General features: G+C 43.5%; 1 protein-coding gene across 1 annotated transcript in view; it reads right to left on the bottom strand.

Moving 5' to 3' along the window:
- The window catches only part of CORO2A (coronin 2A), a 408,458-nt gene that overhangs the window by 194,996 nt on the left and 194,013 nt on the right, over positions 1-19,449 (bottom strand). Inside the window, exons 3-4 of the mRNA XM_085636611.1 lie at positions 12,700-12,816; positions 10,357-10,506 (exon numbers count right to left, since the gene is read on the bottom strand). Coding sequence (XP_085492737.1) covers positions 10,357-10,506; positions 12,700-12,816 — 267 coding nt within the window. The remainder of the gene's footprint in view (positions 1-10,356; positions 10,507-12,699; positions 12,817-19,449) is intronic.

The following is a 19,449-nucleotide window of genomic DNA, read 5'->3' on the forward strand; positions in this document are numbered from 1 at the left end:
GACTTATAATTTATTTTCAGGTTAACACGTGTTTCAACTGTATTGGGCCACTGGTGGGCTCATAAAAATAGCTAATATAATCACTTGCACATCGTGCTACTGTTAGGCAGATGTGATCATACAATTTAGGTCTGATAATATTGATTAACCTATATGCCTTCTCTTACCAACTTTCAGTTATAAATTAAGGCTGAATATTCAACCAAGAGTATATCTATATTGCTTTTTCACTTTTTATTGCCACACAATACACAAACACAAACAATTTTAAAGAGTAGGTACAGAATTAAGGGCTTCTTCTGTCCTGACTAAGGTCACAGACCCAGAGAGGCCTTTGGGTGTTGGCTAAAACATATTGACTGGTGGACGGTGGTACTAAATGTACTACATGTCCTGTATAGCAAGAATAACTTTAGACCCTGAGTCCATGGAGAGGCTCATATTCACAAAGCAATTTAAGTCTAGGGAAAAAAACATTTTCAAGTTTGATTGTGCGACCATGGTTAATAGCTATATTGTCAATAAATGTGTCATTCAGGTTATCTAATAGAAATCAATTCTTGAAAATCCAACTTCTGTATTTTTAACTAAAAAAAAAATATTTTATTCCACTATTTACACTGCCGCTTTACAGTCAAAGGTAAAGGTTGATATGAGCAAATACAGGCACCCAAGAACTGCAAACAAAATCAACCGAACCTCCAATGGATACAACAGATTACTTTGCAAGGCATCCTTATTTTTTTGTTACCAACATTTTGGAATCTCTGAAAAGCAAAAGAATGTTGACAGGGAAGAAAATTAAGTTATCATCTGGTTAATGAGAACAGATGGGATGTGTGGTTGCATATTAATCGCTACAAAAAATACGAGGCCAAATAAAGGTGAAGGGAAAAGGCCTGAAAGAGTTTCTGATTGTTCGATTCTATATTTTTAAATTTGTCATTTCTGAAGATGGGTGTGATGGATAGTATTTTAATTTGTTGACTAACTTTACTAAAACTGAAAAAGCGGCCTAATAAATAATAGGTTGTGAGAAACTATACTTAAAATACACTGGACTAGAAAACTTTCAGAAGGGTACAACATTAACTGTTTGTAGAACCCAATAACTGCGACCATTCTAAAAAGCAATGTAAATCGGGACATGGTTCCAGGGGGAAGGGATAAAGAGTAAATAGGATATAAGGGGTCAGGATAGAGTCATCCTCACCCTATGTAACTGATGGATAGGTCTGTGAAGGACCCTTCATGGGCAAGTAATTGTCCCAAAATGTTTTTGGGGCACGCGCAAGGATCCGCAGATACACCGTGGCGCTTGGAGCGGCTCCTCTTGCGAACCGTCAGCAGATCCGTGGATCCATAACCCAATTAAAAAAACGTTACAGCTAGGTTCAGATTTTACAAACACAAAACAATAGAAATTCAGCAGTCATAGGTATCTCAAGTGACTATAGCTCATGCCCTAAGTTAACTGTAACTTGCGCCCTCACCATGCACTGAGAATTACCTCACATATTACATTACTCATGACATCTTCATTGACATCATTTATAATATCACTGCAACATTTGCAGTGAAATTATTGATGAGAAAACTGTGATACCGGGTGCGTAACTTGTAGTTACCTTAAGTCATGAGTTATACCTGAGATAACTATAACTGCTGAATATCTATGGTTTCCAGTGAGTAAAATCTGAACCTAACTATAAGGTCTCATTAATCTAAGATTTTATTGTGAATTTCAAAGGTTTTTTTAAATTCTATCTACTAACTATAACATCCCTGTAACCTTTGTGTTTTTCAATGAAATATATATAACATTTTACCACCAGCCCATACCCCCTTTTATATATATATATAATATATATTATATACCTAAATCCTAAAAAAAAAGTACTCTCACCTAGACCTAAACCCATGCTACCCCTTACCCTTAGCCAACCACAAACCATAAAAACCCCTTACTGCTCCCATACTCCTACCCATGCACCAAATGATAATCCATATTCCCCTGTTGGTTACCTGGTCTCGACCATTCTCCTGCTTCCTTGTTGCTCCCGTGGCCGGGCTTGGCTCCACCCCCTCCTTCCAGAACCGTCAGCGCCGCTGCGAGACGAGGGACCGGCCGGGCTTGGCGCCGCCAGTCCTAAAAAACCACAACTTCCAGGATCCCCTGGGCCAGGACGACAGCTGACCACGCGCCAGGAGGCGCACAAAGGACAGCCTGGTGCTGAGCCTCCTGTTTTCCCCTGTTGGTTACCTGGTCTCGACCATTCTCCTGCTACCTTGTTGCTCCCGTGGCCGGGCTTGGCTCCACCCCCTCCTTCCAGCACCGTCAGCGCCACTGCGAGACGTGGGACCGGCCGGGCTTGGCTCCGCCGGTCCTGGAAAACCACAACTCCCAGGATCCCCTGGGCCAGGACGACAGCTGACCATGCGCCAGGAGGCGCATAAAGGACAGCCTGGTGCTGAGCCTCCTGTTTTCCCCTGTTGGTTACCTGGTCTCGACCATTCTCCTGCTTCCTTGTTGCTCCCGTGGCCGGGCTTGGCTCCACCCCCTCCTTCCAGCACCATCAGCGCCGCTGCGAGACGAGGGACCGGCCGGGCTTGGCTCTGCCGGTCCTGGAAAACCACAACTCCCAGGATCCCCTGGGCCAGGACGACAGCTGACCACGCACCAGGAGGCGCATAAAGGACAGCCTGGTCCCTCGCCCCGCGAGGACGTGCGCGGGACGCGCCGGGAGAAGCCCGGGACAAGGGTGGGGCCGTTTGTGGCCGTTCGAGGCTGGACGAGGCTGGGCTTGGCCACCCTATTAACGTTGTCTAATCTGTGTTCCATTGGCACCTGAGGTAGGAGTGTTCAAGTTTGGTATAGTTTGTACCCTCTCTCTTGCTGTAGCAGGTGTGTTTGTGGGCTGTTAAGTACCCCTACAATGAACAAACGAAAAACTGGCGATAGGGTGGTCGGCACCCTGGACACATTCCTAAAAAGAGCGGAATCCGTCCTAATCCACGAAATTGAGGCTACTGAAAGAAGACTTTCCTTAGATCCCAGGATTTTAGGGGGGGACCCACGTTATGTACGCTCTCACATACTACTCGGTCTTCACCTGAAGCAGTTGCTCCGTCCACTTGTATTCTGTCAAGACCGCCTAGTCCAGACTTTACTAATTGTGTGCGTCATTTGCCGCCTCCACCAAGCCCCCCGTGTCTCCTTGCTGGAGTAACAACTAGAGGGATGAAAGTGGTGGGGAGTTCCAATAAAGCGGCACAGAAAAAAGTAAGGAAGGGGCGTAGCATCATAAAACATAAGCGTCTCTTTCCACCCACTGCCACGAATGGGGTCTTTGTTTTTGGTAACTCAAGTACTGTATCCTCCGACAACCCTCCTAAAGCTTCTACTGATTCTAATCATCTTGTGAGTGGGAATGACCTTTTTCTTGCTCTTAAGGAGCAATTAGCTGCTTTACTTGAACCATTTACCAAAAGACTGGATTCTGTTGACCATAGGCTAGCTAGGATTGAGGACGCCCTGGCACGTTTTTCACACGAGGACCAGGCCCTGCACTATAGGGCAGCTACTACTGGTAACATCTTGGCCTCGGTGGGGGACACTCATAAGGGCCAGAATGGTGCAAAGGTACAAGTCGAACCACATGTGGCTGGGGTAGATACAGCTGGTAATGTAAGATCTATCTACCCAACCAAGTCGAGCAATGTTGAGATAACCCCTAACCAGGTTCCATCAGTGCCAAGGAGCCCTCGGAGGTCGGATATCAACAGTGTTGTAGGGCGTAACTCGAGGCAATCCCATCTCTATCTGCCCCCCAAAGTGATTCCCTACACGATTATCCTGGCGAATGTTCCTCCCCTTCCCCCGGGCACACAAGAACACTGGTCCTCTCTTAAAAACAAGGCCCTATACCACCTGAACAATGTGACAGACATTGGGGTCGGCTTATTCGAGAATTTTAAAATGGCTAGGCGGATTGAATGGGTTGGGCACTCTGCCAAAACTTTAAAAGGGGATTGTGTAGTTCTGAGCTTTAGGTCTCCGGGTCTTGTCCGTTATATCGTGGAGACGGTCGTCATGCGCCAGCTGAGGGGGTATCCATTGGCATACTACCCCTTGGCTTCTTCTATCAACAGAGACATAGGGATGGCCGACTAGCCCAAGGTAATTATCCTAGGCCAGACTTTCCTACTCAGCTTAATAACCGTTTTGATGCCCTCTCTTCTCTTGAAGACATAGATTGACAATGGGTGGGTGTCCCTGGGGGAGTAGTGATAGGAGGTCTCGGGATAGTAGGAGCGATATCTACCACCAGTTTTTTTAATCCAGTTGACCCTTTGGTCCAAACCCTGGTTCCCTCTCCTGCTGTATTAACCCCGGTTAGTTGCTCTTTGTCCCCAGATGCTGCTACTGGGTGCCTGCTTTCTATTCCTCAGAAAGAACACATGATTATTTCTTCGTGGAATATAGCGGGGTTGGAATCAAAAATTGGGTCATTAGATTGGTCAGCCTTTGTCAACAGAGTGGACATATGGGCGTTTCAGGAAACCTGGTCAGTGGATAACGTGTTCCATGCCGGCTATCTAAACTTTTCGAAACCGGCTATTAAGGGTTTAAGGGGGAGGCCGGTAGGTGGCCTAACATGTTGGGTTAGGCAAACCGAGGGGTTATCCGTGGTCGAGATTCCCTTTGATAATCCCAATCTTCTTGCTATAAGAGTAAGATCTTCAGGCAGCCTTGATTTATCCTTGTTTAATATTTATGTTAGAGGTCAAGCGGGGGGCAGGAGTTCTCAGGTAATTGTAGCCCTTGAGACCCTTTTAGCGGTGGGTGCTTTGAAAACCAATTTCATCATCACCGGAGATCTTAATACATGATTTGAGCCGCTGGACGGTGATGATGGAAGGCTTAGCGAGGAGGTGGACTCTCTCTGGGGTGTGCCTTAGCTGGATCTTCCACCTATTAAAAAATGGACCGAGGCCGCACTCCAGGTTAAAGGGTTGTGCCTGGAATGGGGTCTTAGGGCAGTCAACGGCAGGACCAAGTCTGACGCACTGGGGGTGGCGACCTTTGACAACGGCCGCCACAAAAGTAGGATTGACTACATCCTTGTAAAAGTCAAATTCTGGCACCACGTCGTAGATATGGAAGTACATTCTCGCCCCGAAAGTGATCATAACCCCTTGGTACTAACACTAAAAGGTCTGAGCTTCGGCCCCACTGCCACTCTGGAGCCCGACAGCAGTTCAAACCATGTAATACTGGGAAACGATCTGAGAAGGGTTCGTTGGGAGAAGGTGGCTCTCGACGAAAAAAGTGTGCTAGAAATCAGGGGATTAGTGATAGGATCTTTGAGGAAAATTAATGATTGTGGCCCGCAGGAGACTCTCAAAGATTCCCTCCCAATAATCCACACTGAGCTCTTTAGCAAGCTGAAAATGTATTTTATTAACACCAAGCCGATTAGAGCGAATCGCAAGCTAGAATCCATCTCTTGGTATAATGACCTATGTAGGTCTACCCACAAGGCACTCGTAAAAGCTATTAAATCTAGGAATCACACTTCTATCAAACAGTCCAGGATACTTTATAAATCTACCTTAGGATCTGCAAAAAGAGATTGGGATGAGGAGCGTTGGAAGGACCTGTTATTGGCTTGCAATGGGAGGAATATGACCCAGTTTTGGGATCTAATAAAATGGGGGAACGGGCAAAGGTTGATCACCCCTAATAATAACGTGGATCCACACCTTTGGGTTGCTTTCTTTGAAGCTCAATACCGCCAGGGCACGGAGAGGGAAACTAGTACACCAATTATATGCATAGATACTCCCCTAACGTTTAGCACCAAGGAGGTTGAGGTGGTAATAAGGAATATCCCAAGCGGTAAGGCACCTGGGCCCGACTGCATCCCCCAGATTTATTTAAACAGCACGGTGACCTCTGGGTACCCTACATTACGACCTTGATTAATTCTCTGGCGGGGGGAACTCCTTTCCCACCTTCCTGGTCTGGGGCGGAAATCATCCCGATCTACAAGAAGGGGGAACGCTCCGCCCCGGCCAACTATAGGCCCATCAGCCTCATTGACGCTCTACAAAAAGTTATAGCCCGGGTCCTTTTGGGCAGGATCCAGAACTGGATGTCTAATGAAAACATTTTATCTCCCTTACAAGTAGGATTCCGGGCTCACATGGGGACTTTAGATCAGGTTTTCAGATTTGTCATGCACTATTGGAGGGAGGTTATTCTAGGTAAGGGCTTGATTTTTGCAGCCTTCGTATATCTAAAATCTGCGTTTGACCTCGTTCCCAGATTCAAACTGTGGGATGTTTTGTTGGGATTAGGGATGCCCAAGGAATTGGTGGACTTCGTGATTAAACTCCATAACTCTAACTATGCACAGGTTAGGTGGGGCAAACCAGGTGAGGTTACTGAGAAATTTAGTGTGGGGAAGGGTGTTCGCCAGGGGTGTGTCCTGGCCCCAACACTTTTTTCACTGTTTATCAATGGGGTGGTACAGTATTTTGACAACTTCCCCACAGACGCGCCCTTGCTGGACGGCCAAAGGGTACCTTTGCTCATGTTCGCTGACGATACTCTGATTTTATCCAAGACGAGGCAGGGCCTTCAGTTGGCACTGTCTCGCTTTGAGGAGTTCTGCAGCGACCATGAGCTAGCGATCAACGTGGGTAAGACCAAATTTATGGTACTCCACGGGTCGAGGCCTGTAACTGCAAGAGTCTACATGAGCGGGAAGCTCCTGGAACAGGGCAATGTCTTTACCTATTTGGGTATCACCGTAGGTGAAAAATTGAGCTGGTCCCCCCGGGTGAAGCTACTTGTACTGAAACACTCTCAGTTAGCGGGGGCACTGACAAAGGAACACAGGCTTTCCCAGACCAAGCCTATAGCTCCAGTTGTTAAAATTTACACCCTGAAAATCATACCAGCTATTCTCTATGGTGCTGAGATCTGGGGGTATAGTAACCTAACCGATTTAACATTGGCCCAAAACAAGTTTTTAAGATCTATTGTGGGCCTCCCTCGATCATCCCCCCGTATTCCCCTTCTCCTTGACCTGGGTTGCAATGCTATTGAGGACATTGTTCATTTCAGAATGTTAGCTTTTTGGAGAAGGCTCTGGAAGGCCCCAGAATTACTCCCTTTTGCCAACGCTTTACTTGAAATAAGGGGTATGGATCGTTCTAATAAGATCCCTTGGCTCTCCAAAATTAAATCCCTTCTTACTGAGATGGGGATGAGGGACTTATGGGTGTCTCCCGAGTCGGCTGTATTCCCAATGAAAGTACTATATAAAGCAGCCTTCTGGAATTTGATCAAAAACCGGAGGCACTCCATCACGGGTTGTTCCCCACTGACAAGAGTTTTTTTGGATTTTAAAGATGACCCCCTGGATGGAAGGCTACTGGGATTTGATCACGAAACCTAGAGACCGCAGGTTGTTTCATCAATTTCGAGTAGAAACACTCCCGCTCAGGAAATGTACCCGCAACTGGTCAACTGGTAAGGGAGACAAGTGTCCATTTTGCGTAGACCTTGTTGAAAATATTGACCATCTTTTATATGTTTGCCCTGCCTACCGTTTACCCAGAAGTGTGTGGCTTAAACCCTTGTGTAGAAACTTGGGTACGAATTCAGCATTGATCGCTAAAAGTTTACTGAAAAATGGCGGCGACTCCACCATTATAATTGGGGTAGCAAAGTTCCTGAGCTGGTCCTGGGCAATTCGCGAAAGAGAAGGAGGGTGATGCTTCTTAGCCAAGGTCTTATCCAGGATTGTATTTTTTACCTGCCTAAAAATTGATGTACGTATATATGTATAGCCCTTGGAATCATGAGTTCATTCCCTAGTACCTTGCACTTTATTGCCACGCACTTATGCACTTAAGCTCGCGATCTCCTGGCCCGTCATCGGGAATGCTTTTCTGTGTCTTGCATTTTATAATATTCTATAATGTTTGTATTTTATAATATACCAGGTTTTAGCTTATTGGTCTGAGTCCAGTAACTCTTATACAGGGACTCTGCTTTTTTGCACATTGTATTTTATAAAGCTCTTATATTGCTGCTTTTTTAGATTGGTCATAGGGACTGATACCAGGAATACTTTAGCCCTTTCTTTTTTTAAACCGTGTCATTGATATGTATTGTTGTTTAATGTGATCACTTTTAAGGCATTAAGTTGTCGAATAAAGTATTCTTGACTGACTGACTGATAATCCATATCCCTAATCATTTCATTTATATATAACAGCCTTAACCTATGAGCTGGGATTGTTTGAATCATACCACGCACAGAGAGGGTACAATCATTTAAAAGAAAACTGTAGCTTACCAAGGCTTGGTGAAGTGAATGAAGTATCAAACTGCCTGCTCAAAGAGGTCAGATGGGCCAGGAAGGCTTTTAAGCAGCCCTTGATATGCAAGTGGCTATTATGTGTGAGCCATTACATCCTTATGTTTAGTTCTTAGGGAAGGGGAATCTATACTGAAAAGAAAAGAATCATTAGTCCATATTCTGGGAAACCAGACACAATAAGATTCTAGCTGAGGAACTTGGCCATGTGGATCTATCTAGTAAAGTACGTAATTGATATGGTGTCCCATCTAATGCGTATTGAAGCCCAATGAACACGCACATTAACCAAAACTAGCACCTACTTTTCAACCGTTATTCCTCATTGAATATGTGACACTATTTATTTGCCTAGCTGTCAGCACACTGCAAGGACAGTTAGAGAAATAAAGCAGCTGCCCTAACAAAACCTGAGTTACACAGGATTGTGAAAAACATACTCATTGCCAGGATCTATTTCAGGTATATTTTTCAGAAGAGCATGAGAGGAATGTTCTCACTTCTGGAAGCCTTGACAACTCACATTTTGTGTAAAACATATACGTCTATGACGTTTGCCATACACTTTTTCTTTGCAGGATTTCATGTTGATTTTATTAAAATATGCGATTGAATTATGCTGATAAAGGGAACGCAGGAAGCATACCAATTACTAGGGGACTAATATTTGTAGAAGAGTTACAGAACCTTTGAAGACATGCAAGTGCATGTAGAAGTGTTACAGAAGGTCTGGCAATAGCCTACAACCAACACCAAAACTAAAGACGACAGTGCTGCATGACTACAATGAAAGACATCTCTTGTCCATTCTAGGCTGGTTGAGAACCTCATAGTTGGAGAGATATGGAATTGGAGCACGAATCAAGCATTGTCTGATGTTAATTGGTTCCAGGACTATTTCTTTTAGAAAGATCTGTCAATACTAAATTCATGCTGTTACAGTTTCACAATTTTATACAGAATGCATGTCACCCCAGAGAACTCCATGAGATTAATTGGTTTTAACAGGTTACAATTCTGAGGTTTAGGGTAGCAAGTGACAACCGCCTCCTTAATTTCTAGATGTGAAGACCTATTTTCATGCGACAGAACAGCAACCAATTGTATATTGATAGCCATTGGATAAACATGGCTCTTAGTTTTTAAGATTTGCCTGCTGAGCAGCACTGTCTAGGAGAGGAGGATTATTTTGGTTGCCTTGTATATACAAAGAAAATTGACAAGGTAGAAGCAATGCTCAGTGCAGAGTACCTGCTTTAATTATGTTGTAAAAAGGGCTGAAATTAAATTTATTCTGGGGAGCATGCAAAGAAGGGGAAAGGTAGATGATTATAGATGTAAAATACTTAATTATACTCATTACATCATTCCAATTCCCTTTGACTCTCATGCTGCCCTAATTTATTAGCAGTGCTACCAAGATATTTAAGCCAAGTCTAGACTTTGTGATATGGAGGATATTCCTTGGAGTGATGTCCTCAAACTTTGGCATTTGGTCTCAGACATGTTGTGGAAATATGTGGTAGCACGTCAGGCTAGTTGATGTATGGACAATAAATTATGTTAATACCAACACAAAGATATCAAAACAGACACTGATATGTTATCAACAGACATGTAAGGAAATTACTTATTCTCCTGTATTTAATATCTGTATTCTCTTTGATGCACTGTGGAGAATGTTGGAAGGAGTTGATCATGAACCTTTTATGACTTCACACAATGATAGACCCAATATCATGCACATGCAAACATGTGAAGGGCCAATATTACAAGCATTAGATTGGCGGAGGATGGTGCTTGATGTCCTTTCCCTGTAAAGCAGTGACCAGGGGGAGTATAAACACAAAGGTGAGCATGTACTCTGTGCTGAAATCATACAATAAATGAAATAGCATTGAGAGGTTTTCGGAAAACAGAATGGAAAACCTGTATAATTCTGATAAAAGGACCCCTTTACCTTGTAGTCATAACCAGTGCTGAAGAGAATGTTGCTTGCAGTGGGGTGCCACTCGATGAGTCCAACCCTTCGAGAGTGACCTAGGAGCTCTTTTGTAGCAGTCGTGATACTTTTCGACAGGAAATGCTTTGGAATTTCCCAGATTTTTACCTTTCAAAAAAGCAAACAATGGAAAAGGTCAATATAACAAGAAAAGTTGTCTTAAAGCCTCCACTACGGGCCATCTTAGTATCATTAGGTTTATTCTGTGAGGCTTTTCATCTGAAAGTTTGAGAAGTACACATTCTGCCTGATGCCATTTGGTAAGAATATGTTGTCTGATGGCCTACAGAGGATGCTGTTCCCTTTGTGCTTGAGTCCAATCAGCTGTTCAATATACCACAGGGTACTCTATCTTTCAGCAGTTAAAAGGTACTTTGAGACTGCATTAGTACTGGGATTAAACTCGCATCTTCAAAAAATCATTTCTCAATATTTTAGCACACTCACTAACCTAGAAACCCTCCAACACCGAGTACCTTGTAATTTTCTTTAAATCAAACATAACAAAAATCCTGAAAACTCAATCTAACCTGTGCTCAATTATCTTGCGTGCTTTGGAAACAACTCTCTCCATCTCTGGCTCTATAAAATTGGATGAAGTGATAAGATGCAAATTAAGATCAAAATATCCAGGAGCCAGCCTCACACTTGCCTCGGACACCAAGCGCCACATAAAGGTATCTGTCCTCAAGAGAAGGTATTGATCTTCAGGAGTATAATTCCTGGTGTAAAACTGGCTATCAACACCAAATATCTAAAGAAATACAAGGCCGGCCTGCGACACCTGCTATCCAAAAGTTTACTTCATACCTCCTCTATCTTTGTAAAAGAGAGGGAAGTCTAGAGAGAGCGGTAGAGTGTAGAAGATTAAATCATCTACTCATGAGGAATTGAAACTGCCCTAGTGAAGACTGAAGTGGACTTCATTGTCATAGATGAACACCACTGCTCTGATCCTAAAAGTGGTTCACTGCATTGTAGTCACAGCATTCTACTAAAAACACTTTGGATAGGTGCAGCCTTTGAAAACAGAAAGTCTGGTGTATGCTCTGTTTGCCTGTGTGGAGCGGTTGTGTAACTCCGTGGAGAACAATGAAATCCCTCAGTATGTATATATCCCCTTGAGAATTGGTGACAGACACACACTCACATACTTGAACCTTTCTTAGGGTATTTTGCCCCGTGGTGCAGAATGATGCCTGTCTGTTATCTTTGCATGTATTTATTTTGTTTTGCATTGGTTTTATTTTTTAATATTTGTATTTACTTTTTGACTTTTATATCATGTTTTTGGTCTTTTTTCCTGTTTTGAGCTTTCACACTGGGACCCTGACAGTGTCTTTGCAAGGTTTCAGTGCATTGTTTAAGATGTTGCTCGTTTCTATGTGCCTTTTGCACCCAATTATACTCTTGCTATCCTTGTTGTATGTGCAACGTCTGTTGGTAACTGATTGTTCATTTTGAAATATAGTCCCTTGATGGCCGTTTTAATTTCACTTCTCCCTTTCATGGCCCCTCTATTCGTTTTAGTTATTAGCTTAGGTAATATTTCCACCCAGACTGCCATTCTATTTATTGACCTAGTTACCTCCCAAAGGTAATTAATTAGCTAGTAGTGTGAAAAGATTGGGGCTGCAACAGTACATTTTGTTTTTTTCAAGAAAGTCTACAATTTCTTCTTTATTTGCCTTTGTTAACAGTTACCAAATTGTACACAGCAACATTTATTATTAGGTTAACTTATTTTTTGTCAAAGAGCGTGCTCTTGAATGTCACTGTAATGCATTGCAGGCAAACTCGTCCAGGCATCTGGATTGCAGACATTCCCCTCCTTCTCCTCCTAGATCACATGCTGAGATATAGGAAAATAGGAGTTTTATACCTCAACACTTTGAAAATAAAAAGAAGCAACAGAGACACAAAAGACTCCTGATCTCATTCTGTGGAATTACAATTGTTCAATATCAATCTTTTCTTTTGTGTTGCCTCTCCGTACTGTATTTTCTTGTGCTTTCATTTTGGGTCTTTTGGCAGCGGATCCTGGAGGTGGGCATCTAGACCAAGCATCATTATTGATCCTAAGTACTGAGTGATTAGAAAGTTAGTGCGGCTTTAATTATCCCTTGCTGCCCCCTTTGCGAATACTACATGCTGAGATATTCAACAAAGTCAATCGCGTTCCCCTGAAGACTACTGACGCAAACGGTCTATAAATGTGCCAATGGAGGGTCAGCGCGCAGCTAGCTACATGTGTTCAATGTTCACAGCCGAAACACATGGGCATGTGATCTGGCGTCTTACCGTGGCATCCTCGGAGCATGAGGCTATTACAAAGTCATCGAATGGGTCCCACTTTATGTCCAGGACGTTGCCCTTATGCCCGCAGACTCTCGGATGATGGGGATCGAGTTTTCCAGTCTAAAAAACAAGGAAGGACACAAAAAAATTACACACCATTCATATAATAAATGTTAAAATTGTCAAAATAAAAAAAAAGTGTAAACCCCAGAGTTTTACATAGCAGCCCACTGACAGGGTTGCCTAGTGCCAGGGGTGCCAACTACCAAAGCTGCATACTTTGATTCCACCTCATGCCTCGTTCTTTCTCCCCCCCCCCCCCCCCACTGCATGTCTCTTAATCTCAAAGTAAACTATTGCAGCTTCTTTTTCAATTCTGCTTTCTCCATTTATCCTGGTTTTCCGAACCTGCCCTCGATGGTCTACCTGGTTCACACAGACATGCACATATTTACATTTTATTTCCACCCACCACAGTACGAGGCGGTGTGACTGCAGTTTGCCTGATCATATAAACATACCCGTCCAAAAAAGATGAGCTCTTCAGTGCCAGGGCTGGAGGGTCAATACTCTACTCCACTTTTTTTGTTTCCATTTTTTTTTAACACATTGGGCCTCATGTAGGTAGCATACCAGTTAACACTTCTTAAATACCGAACGTTACCGAATCGGTATTTAAGAAGTGGTAACTCGTATGTAGGTAATGTGTCGGTAATTTTTACCGATTCGTTAAAATTCGGTAATTACCGAATCGGTATTTACCGATTCGGTAATGAGGCATACCTTCCCATTGAGGGGAAGGTATGCCTCATTACCGAATTGGTAAATACCGATTCGGTAATGGGGGAGAACATGCAAGGGTGGCAGGGTGTCACATTGACACCCTGTTGCACCCCTGATTCGGCCATGTGTGCACATGTGGCACACATACATGCCCTAAGGGCATGTATGTCTGCCACATGTGCACACTTCTAAGCGCTTTTAAATGCTTTTCCTCATCCATACATTATTTACCACCAACTATTAGTTGGTGGTAAATACCGACTCATAAAAACACCCACACACTCCCCCTACATCTCATTTCTGTATTCGGAATTTACCGAATCGGTAAAATTACCGATTCGGTAATTTTACCGATTCGGTAAATTACCGAATACAGAAATGAGCCCCCTACATCTCAAAAGCCAAAATACCGGTCGGTAACGGTATAATTACCGAAAATCGGCCGTTACCGACCGGTATTTGGCTACCTACATGAGGCCCATTGTATTGTGTTTAAACTAAGGTCACAATTATGAAAGTCTATGTTTTGGGAGTAATATTGCACCAACAAAATTGACCTAATCCAAGTATTTCCCCCTCAAATGAAGCATGAAATGTGGATTTCATTGCTTATCACATTCACCTGACTTTTTCCCACTGAAACTGACAGGTTTGGCCTAACAAAATGTACCTGCACGGGGTGCCGTGTTTGCCGGAAATCTCCTAATTCCAGCTGTTCCGAAGTCACCAAGGCACTCGTAATCAAGGTCTGTGCCTTCAAGTTACTTTCAAGTAATTACTAGCCAAAAACATTTTTTAGCTTATTAAAAAAATCATATTTTCCTGTGCATTAACATTAAAAACTTTATCGATAACTGTTTTAAGTACCTCCACTAGAAAGCATTTGTACAGTTCTAATACAAGTATATGGATCTTTTTCCTTACATTTTTTAAATTCTTTATTGCAAGCATATAGTCGCCAAGTTTAGGCAGCAGCATTTTTTATTTTTTGTAGAATGTGATGCAAAAAAATAAATAAATGACAAAAACATTTAACCAACACATTAGCTTACCAAGGCTAGAACCAGTGGCACGAGGTTCAAACAGCAGCACCATACCACCTCAGAAAAAAAACTTTAATCACGTGACAAAAATAGCATACTGGATATGAGTGGAGGCAGTGTTGGCTCGCAGTTCACTATTCCCTTCATCAGGGATACCAGACACCAGGTGCACATATGCTTTTGTATAAATACTCCTTTTATCTTATCATCCCTGCTGTTCTGTTTGTTTTGGTTATCCTTGGGAAACTGCCAGGGCAGGAGTCCATGTATTCAAGTACCATTGTGAAAATGTCATGGCTTTTTTTACTGCTAAGAAACGAGTACTTGTTGGATAGAGGAGCAATAAGAGAACACCAAGAACAACGCAGCTAACAATATACAAATCACCGGCCTGACCAAAAAAAGAACAAATGCATTGGATCTGTACATAATATGTAGAACAAGGTAATGGCGTCACAATAATGAAACCGTCTGACAGACACAAAGTGGCTCGCCAGCTTCTCTTTGGTGGCTGTAAGCAGCCGATGTTTATTGAGAGGTGTGAAAACACCCATGGACATTGGCACAGCCTCAGAGACCCTTTGTTTTTATGATGGGGGGGGGGTCTTAGGAAGTGGCAGAGTCAGAGGCGCAACTAGAGCCAAATTTCGGGGGGGGGGGGGCTAAGAAAAAATTTCGGGGGGGGGGGGGCTGAATCTTTTAAGCCATAGGCAGAGTGGAGCTGCAGGGGCTCTTAGAAGGGGTGAAACACCAGCGAGGCCTCATTAACATGCAAATGGTCTTTTAAAGACCTGTGAAGTGCTTGGGTGCGGCTGTGTGTGCGCCGGGAAGCTGTCCCATCCCGGGCAGCCACACACTAGGGGGGGGAAGGGGGGGGGGGCTGAAGCCCTTTGAGTCCAATGGGTGTTGGGCGCCTGGGCAGAGTGCCTCATAGGTAGGTCTCGGCAGGAGGCCCTGCCCCCTCCCCAAACAGCGAAATGTATTTGTAAATTGCCAGAGACGCGTCTGTCTGTAGCTCGAACTACAGTGGAAATAAACACCCACAAATGCCGCTGCGGAGCTTGAAGAGGAACTTCAGAAAACATCTGACAGAAACAGTTACTGGCCGGCCAGCTGTGCCCCAGTGCCCACTGACTCAATCCCATATAAGGCCCAAGAAGGGTCTCAGTATCATATATGCATTTCATGTTGGACAGCAGTTGGTGTGATGTCCAATGAGAATGTATCAGTCATTTACCTTTTTCTACAACAGTCACATGGGACTTCAAAGGTTTCAAGTGCTGTTTGAAACGACTTTTCATCGGTAGCGGCTCGTCTCAGGGAAAAGAGGAGGGCATGTGAAGGGGTCGGGTGGTGGATGGGGGACGACGGATACAAATACAAATAAAAAAAAAGAACTTGCCTGCCCCCCTCCAGGATCGGGCTTTTCTGCTCTTCTCCTCTCCCCGGCAGGCAGGCACAGGCATGAGAGCAGCTTCAGGATTGACCTGAGCGCAGATGATTTACACTCCCAGACAGACCGGGAGCCTGTGCCGGCTCTATCCCCCCCTTAATGCAGCTGGGGCTGGAGAGAGCTTCACTGCGATGGGTTTGGCCGGCCTGAGACGGCTGGCCAAACCCACATGCTCCCCACCCTAAGACTCGGCACAAGGTTCTAAACCTGTTTCCTTATCGTTTTCTTTTTTTTGAGAGTGCTGTCAGGGTCAGTGACGCTCCTCCACGCCGCCGCTTATTGGCAGGCACTAGTGTAGTGAATACTGATGAATACACAACATTGAGTTAGCTTCTTTACTAACAAGGCCCCAACCCTTCATGGAGGAGCTTCTTGAACAAGCTTCTTCTCTCTCCTCCAGCTCTCAAGAATTTACATTCCAACAAAGAGTTCTCATGCCAAGTTACACAACCAGTGGCTATGGACATTGTACTAACACTTACAAGTTAAAACATTACATCACAACACATCCCCCCCTTAAAGGAAAAAAAATAATGTAATACAAAACTCAAGATAAACATCCTATCAGCATGTAAAACACACTGTCATATTTCAAAACAAATCCTATACTTATTTGCATGCAAAATCCTGGAGTTTCTTTGGTTTAGTTATTCTTGTTTTTCAACCTTCACATCCTTACATCATTCATACCAGATGAAGTAGATGGTTGTGCCACCCTCTGACAGTCTACATTACCACCATGTTCCACTCTACTATAGCCTTATAGCCCGCCGTAGCGGGCTATACCGGCTATTAAAGGCCCGCTCCAGCGTTAAAGGCCTGAGCAGAAGGCGAGGGACTTTAACAAGGGAGCAGGACTTTAATAGCCGGTATAGCCCAGCTACGGAGGGCTATAAGGCTATTAGAACATTCTGGCATAAGAGGGCAGAATGATCCAACAAATAAAACCAAGGTCTCTCGGAGTTCGAGGGGTTAAAATTCCCTCGGGCTCCGAGAGGCCTTTGAAAACAACATTGGAATGTTGCTCTGCGGGCCTTTACCGGCCCGTAAAAGCATGGAGCACTCCATTGTCTTCAATGGAGCTCCCAACATTTCAATGTTCTAATTCCCTTTACATCATTCATACTAGATGATGTAGATGGTTGTACCTCCTACTGACCGTCCCTATCACCAGCTTGATCCCCACAACTTCCACAAATCTCATCCTCCCCAATTAACCAATCAGTATTTTTCAATGTACAATGTTAGGCACCATCCTTCAACACAGCATTTTCTTTCTCACCTTTGTATAAGGAAATACGACTCAAGTGACATGCCTTACCATCACTCAGCTGGACAGAATTACAAAGCACCTTGACCACCCATAAGGGTTGTAAGAATCGTAACTCATCTTTTTTAAGCACACCTGGCATTTTAACTCCCACCCAAACACCTGCCAATATGCACACATGTTTACAGTTGTTTTTCTTATCATAGTAATCTTTACAATTTTACTGAGCCTTAGACATCTGTTCCTTTACCCCCCAAGGAGTCCACTTACTCATCCTGATACAGACTTTAAACCAACATTGTCCTTCATGATGGGAATCCTGCCTCTCATGATCACAAACGGATTAAATCCAGTGGACCCACAAGCTGTAACCCTGTAAGCCCACACAGTCCACCACAATTATTTAATCCAGGATACTTCACTTTCTTGGCCAATTGTATTGTATTTTCAAGCACTCTAATAAAGCTCTCAACTGCAACGTTGTCTGCGGGGTGATATATAGATGTGGTTTCATGCACAATGTCATCCCTTCTTAAATATGACTTGAACACTTCAGAAAGGAATTGGGGTTCATTATCTGTTAGGAAAACCTTGGGCAACCCTTCTTTAAGAATACTCTATCCAAAGAATATACCGACAGCTGGGCATCCACCTTAGACATCACCTCAATGTCGGGCCACTTAGCAAAATGGTCAATTAAGACAATAAAATACTTGGGTTCTGCTCCAGCATGAACTGGACCCATGATATCTAAGCCTATTCTTTCCCAAGGCATATCCAGACTTTTTATGGAGCACAAAGGTGGCTTGACCACGACAAGTGTCTTTTCTGAGTTGCTGCACACTACATAATCTCTTACTTTTTTCTCAATAGCCAAATCTAGGCCTGGTCATGAATAAAGATACTGCTCATTTTTTTTTATCCCGAAATGTCCATCATGGCATAAACCAAGCAGTTCCTCCTTGAGGCAATCGGAATATATCATCCATCCCCACGTGCAACTCTTTCATTTTCCAATGAGAGTTTGTTTCTCATTTCCCAGTATACTTGTAGGTTTCCTTCTACATTCCTCTTGTTGCACCACTATTCCTTGATCCAGCTTTGAATTTTTTTTGCAACACAACATCCTTAACAATTTCTTCTTCCCATTCACTCTCTTGAATACTATTCCATTGCATCACCCACCTCAGCTACATAAAATTTTTCAAATTCATCTTCCGGTAAGACTTTCATTGGGATCGACATTCTGCTAAAAAAAATCAACATTTTTGTTTTTGACACCAGTTGCTTAACATACCTCATAATTGTAGTGAAGCAGTTTTATGAAAATGCGAGCCAGATTCGGAGAAGCCCTTAACATTCCTTTTGTGATTAACATTTTAGTCACTGGCTTGTGGTCACTTTGTAGAGTCAAAGAAGAACCCCAAATGTATGGCCTAAAATGTTCTAGCCCCCCAAAACATGCTAGTGCCTCCCTCTCAATAACAGAATATGTCTCTTCCATTGGGGTAATAGAACATGAAGCAAAGACAACTATAAATTCATTACCTTCCCCATCAAATTGTGTGAGAACTGCACCCAAACCCTTTCCACTTGCATCAGTGGTAACCACACTTTTCAAACTGGGGTCAAACTCCTGGAAGACTGAGGCACAACATATATCTTTCTTTATTACGTGGCAGGCCTCCAGACATTCATCAGACCACTTGAATTAATACTTATTCTTCAAAAGTTGTCTAATGAAAACGTTTTACTAGAGAAGCTCATCACATTCTTAGCACATAAAACTGCCATCATAAAGAACGCTCTTACTTCGTCCTTATTAGATGGTGATGGAGCATTCTTAATTAACTCCACCAAAGAAGCCTTGGGCTACACATCTAGTCCACTTATTTCAAGCCGCAAATACATCACCCAATTCTTTGCAGATTTGCACTTTGTCTAAATGGTACCCAGAAAAAGTGGAAGCGCCCAAACAACGGGATAAATTCTGCAAACCAGCGACTTTCTGGGTGCAAGGGCACCGGGTGATGGGCAGAAGTTTAATGAATGGTGGTGAACTGTTTAGCACTCTTAGTGACTGACAACGTTTCACTAATCCTGAGGAGGGAAAATTGGTTAACGAATATGCTTTTGTTCAGATCCCTCAGAGCAACACAAAGCCTGAGTTTACCTTTGGCCTGTTGTACTACCACCAACATAGC

This window comes from Triturus cristatus, chromosome 2_1 (genome assembly GCF_964204655.1).
Source record: "Triturus cristatus chromosome 2_1, aTriCri1.1, whole genome shotgun sequence".
Taxonomy (NCBI): domain Eukaryota; kingdom Metazoa; phylum Chordata; class Amphibia; order Caudata; family Salamandridae; genus Triturus; species Triturus cristatus.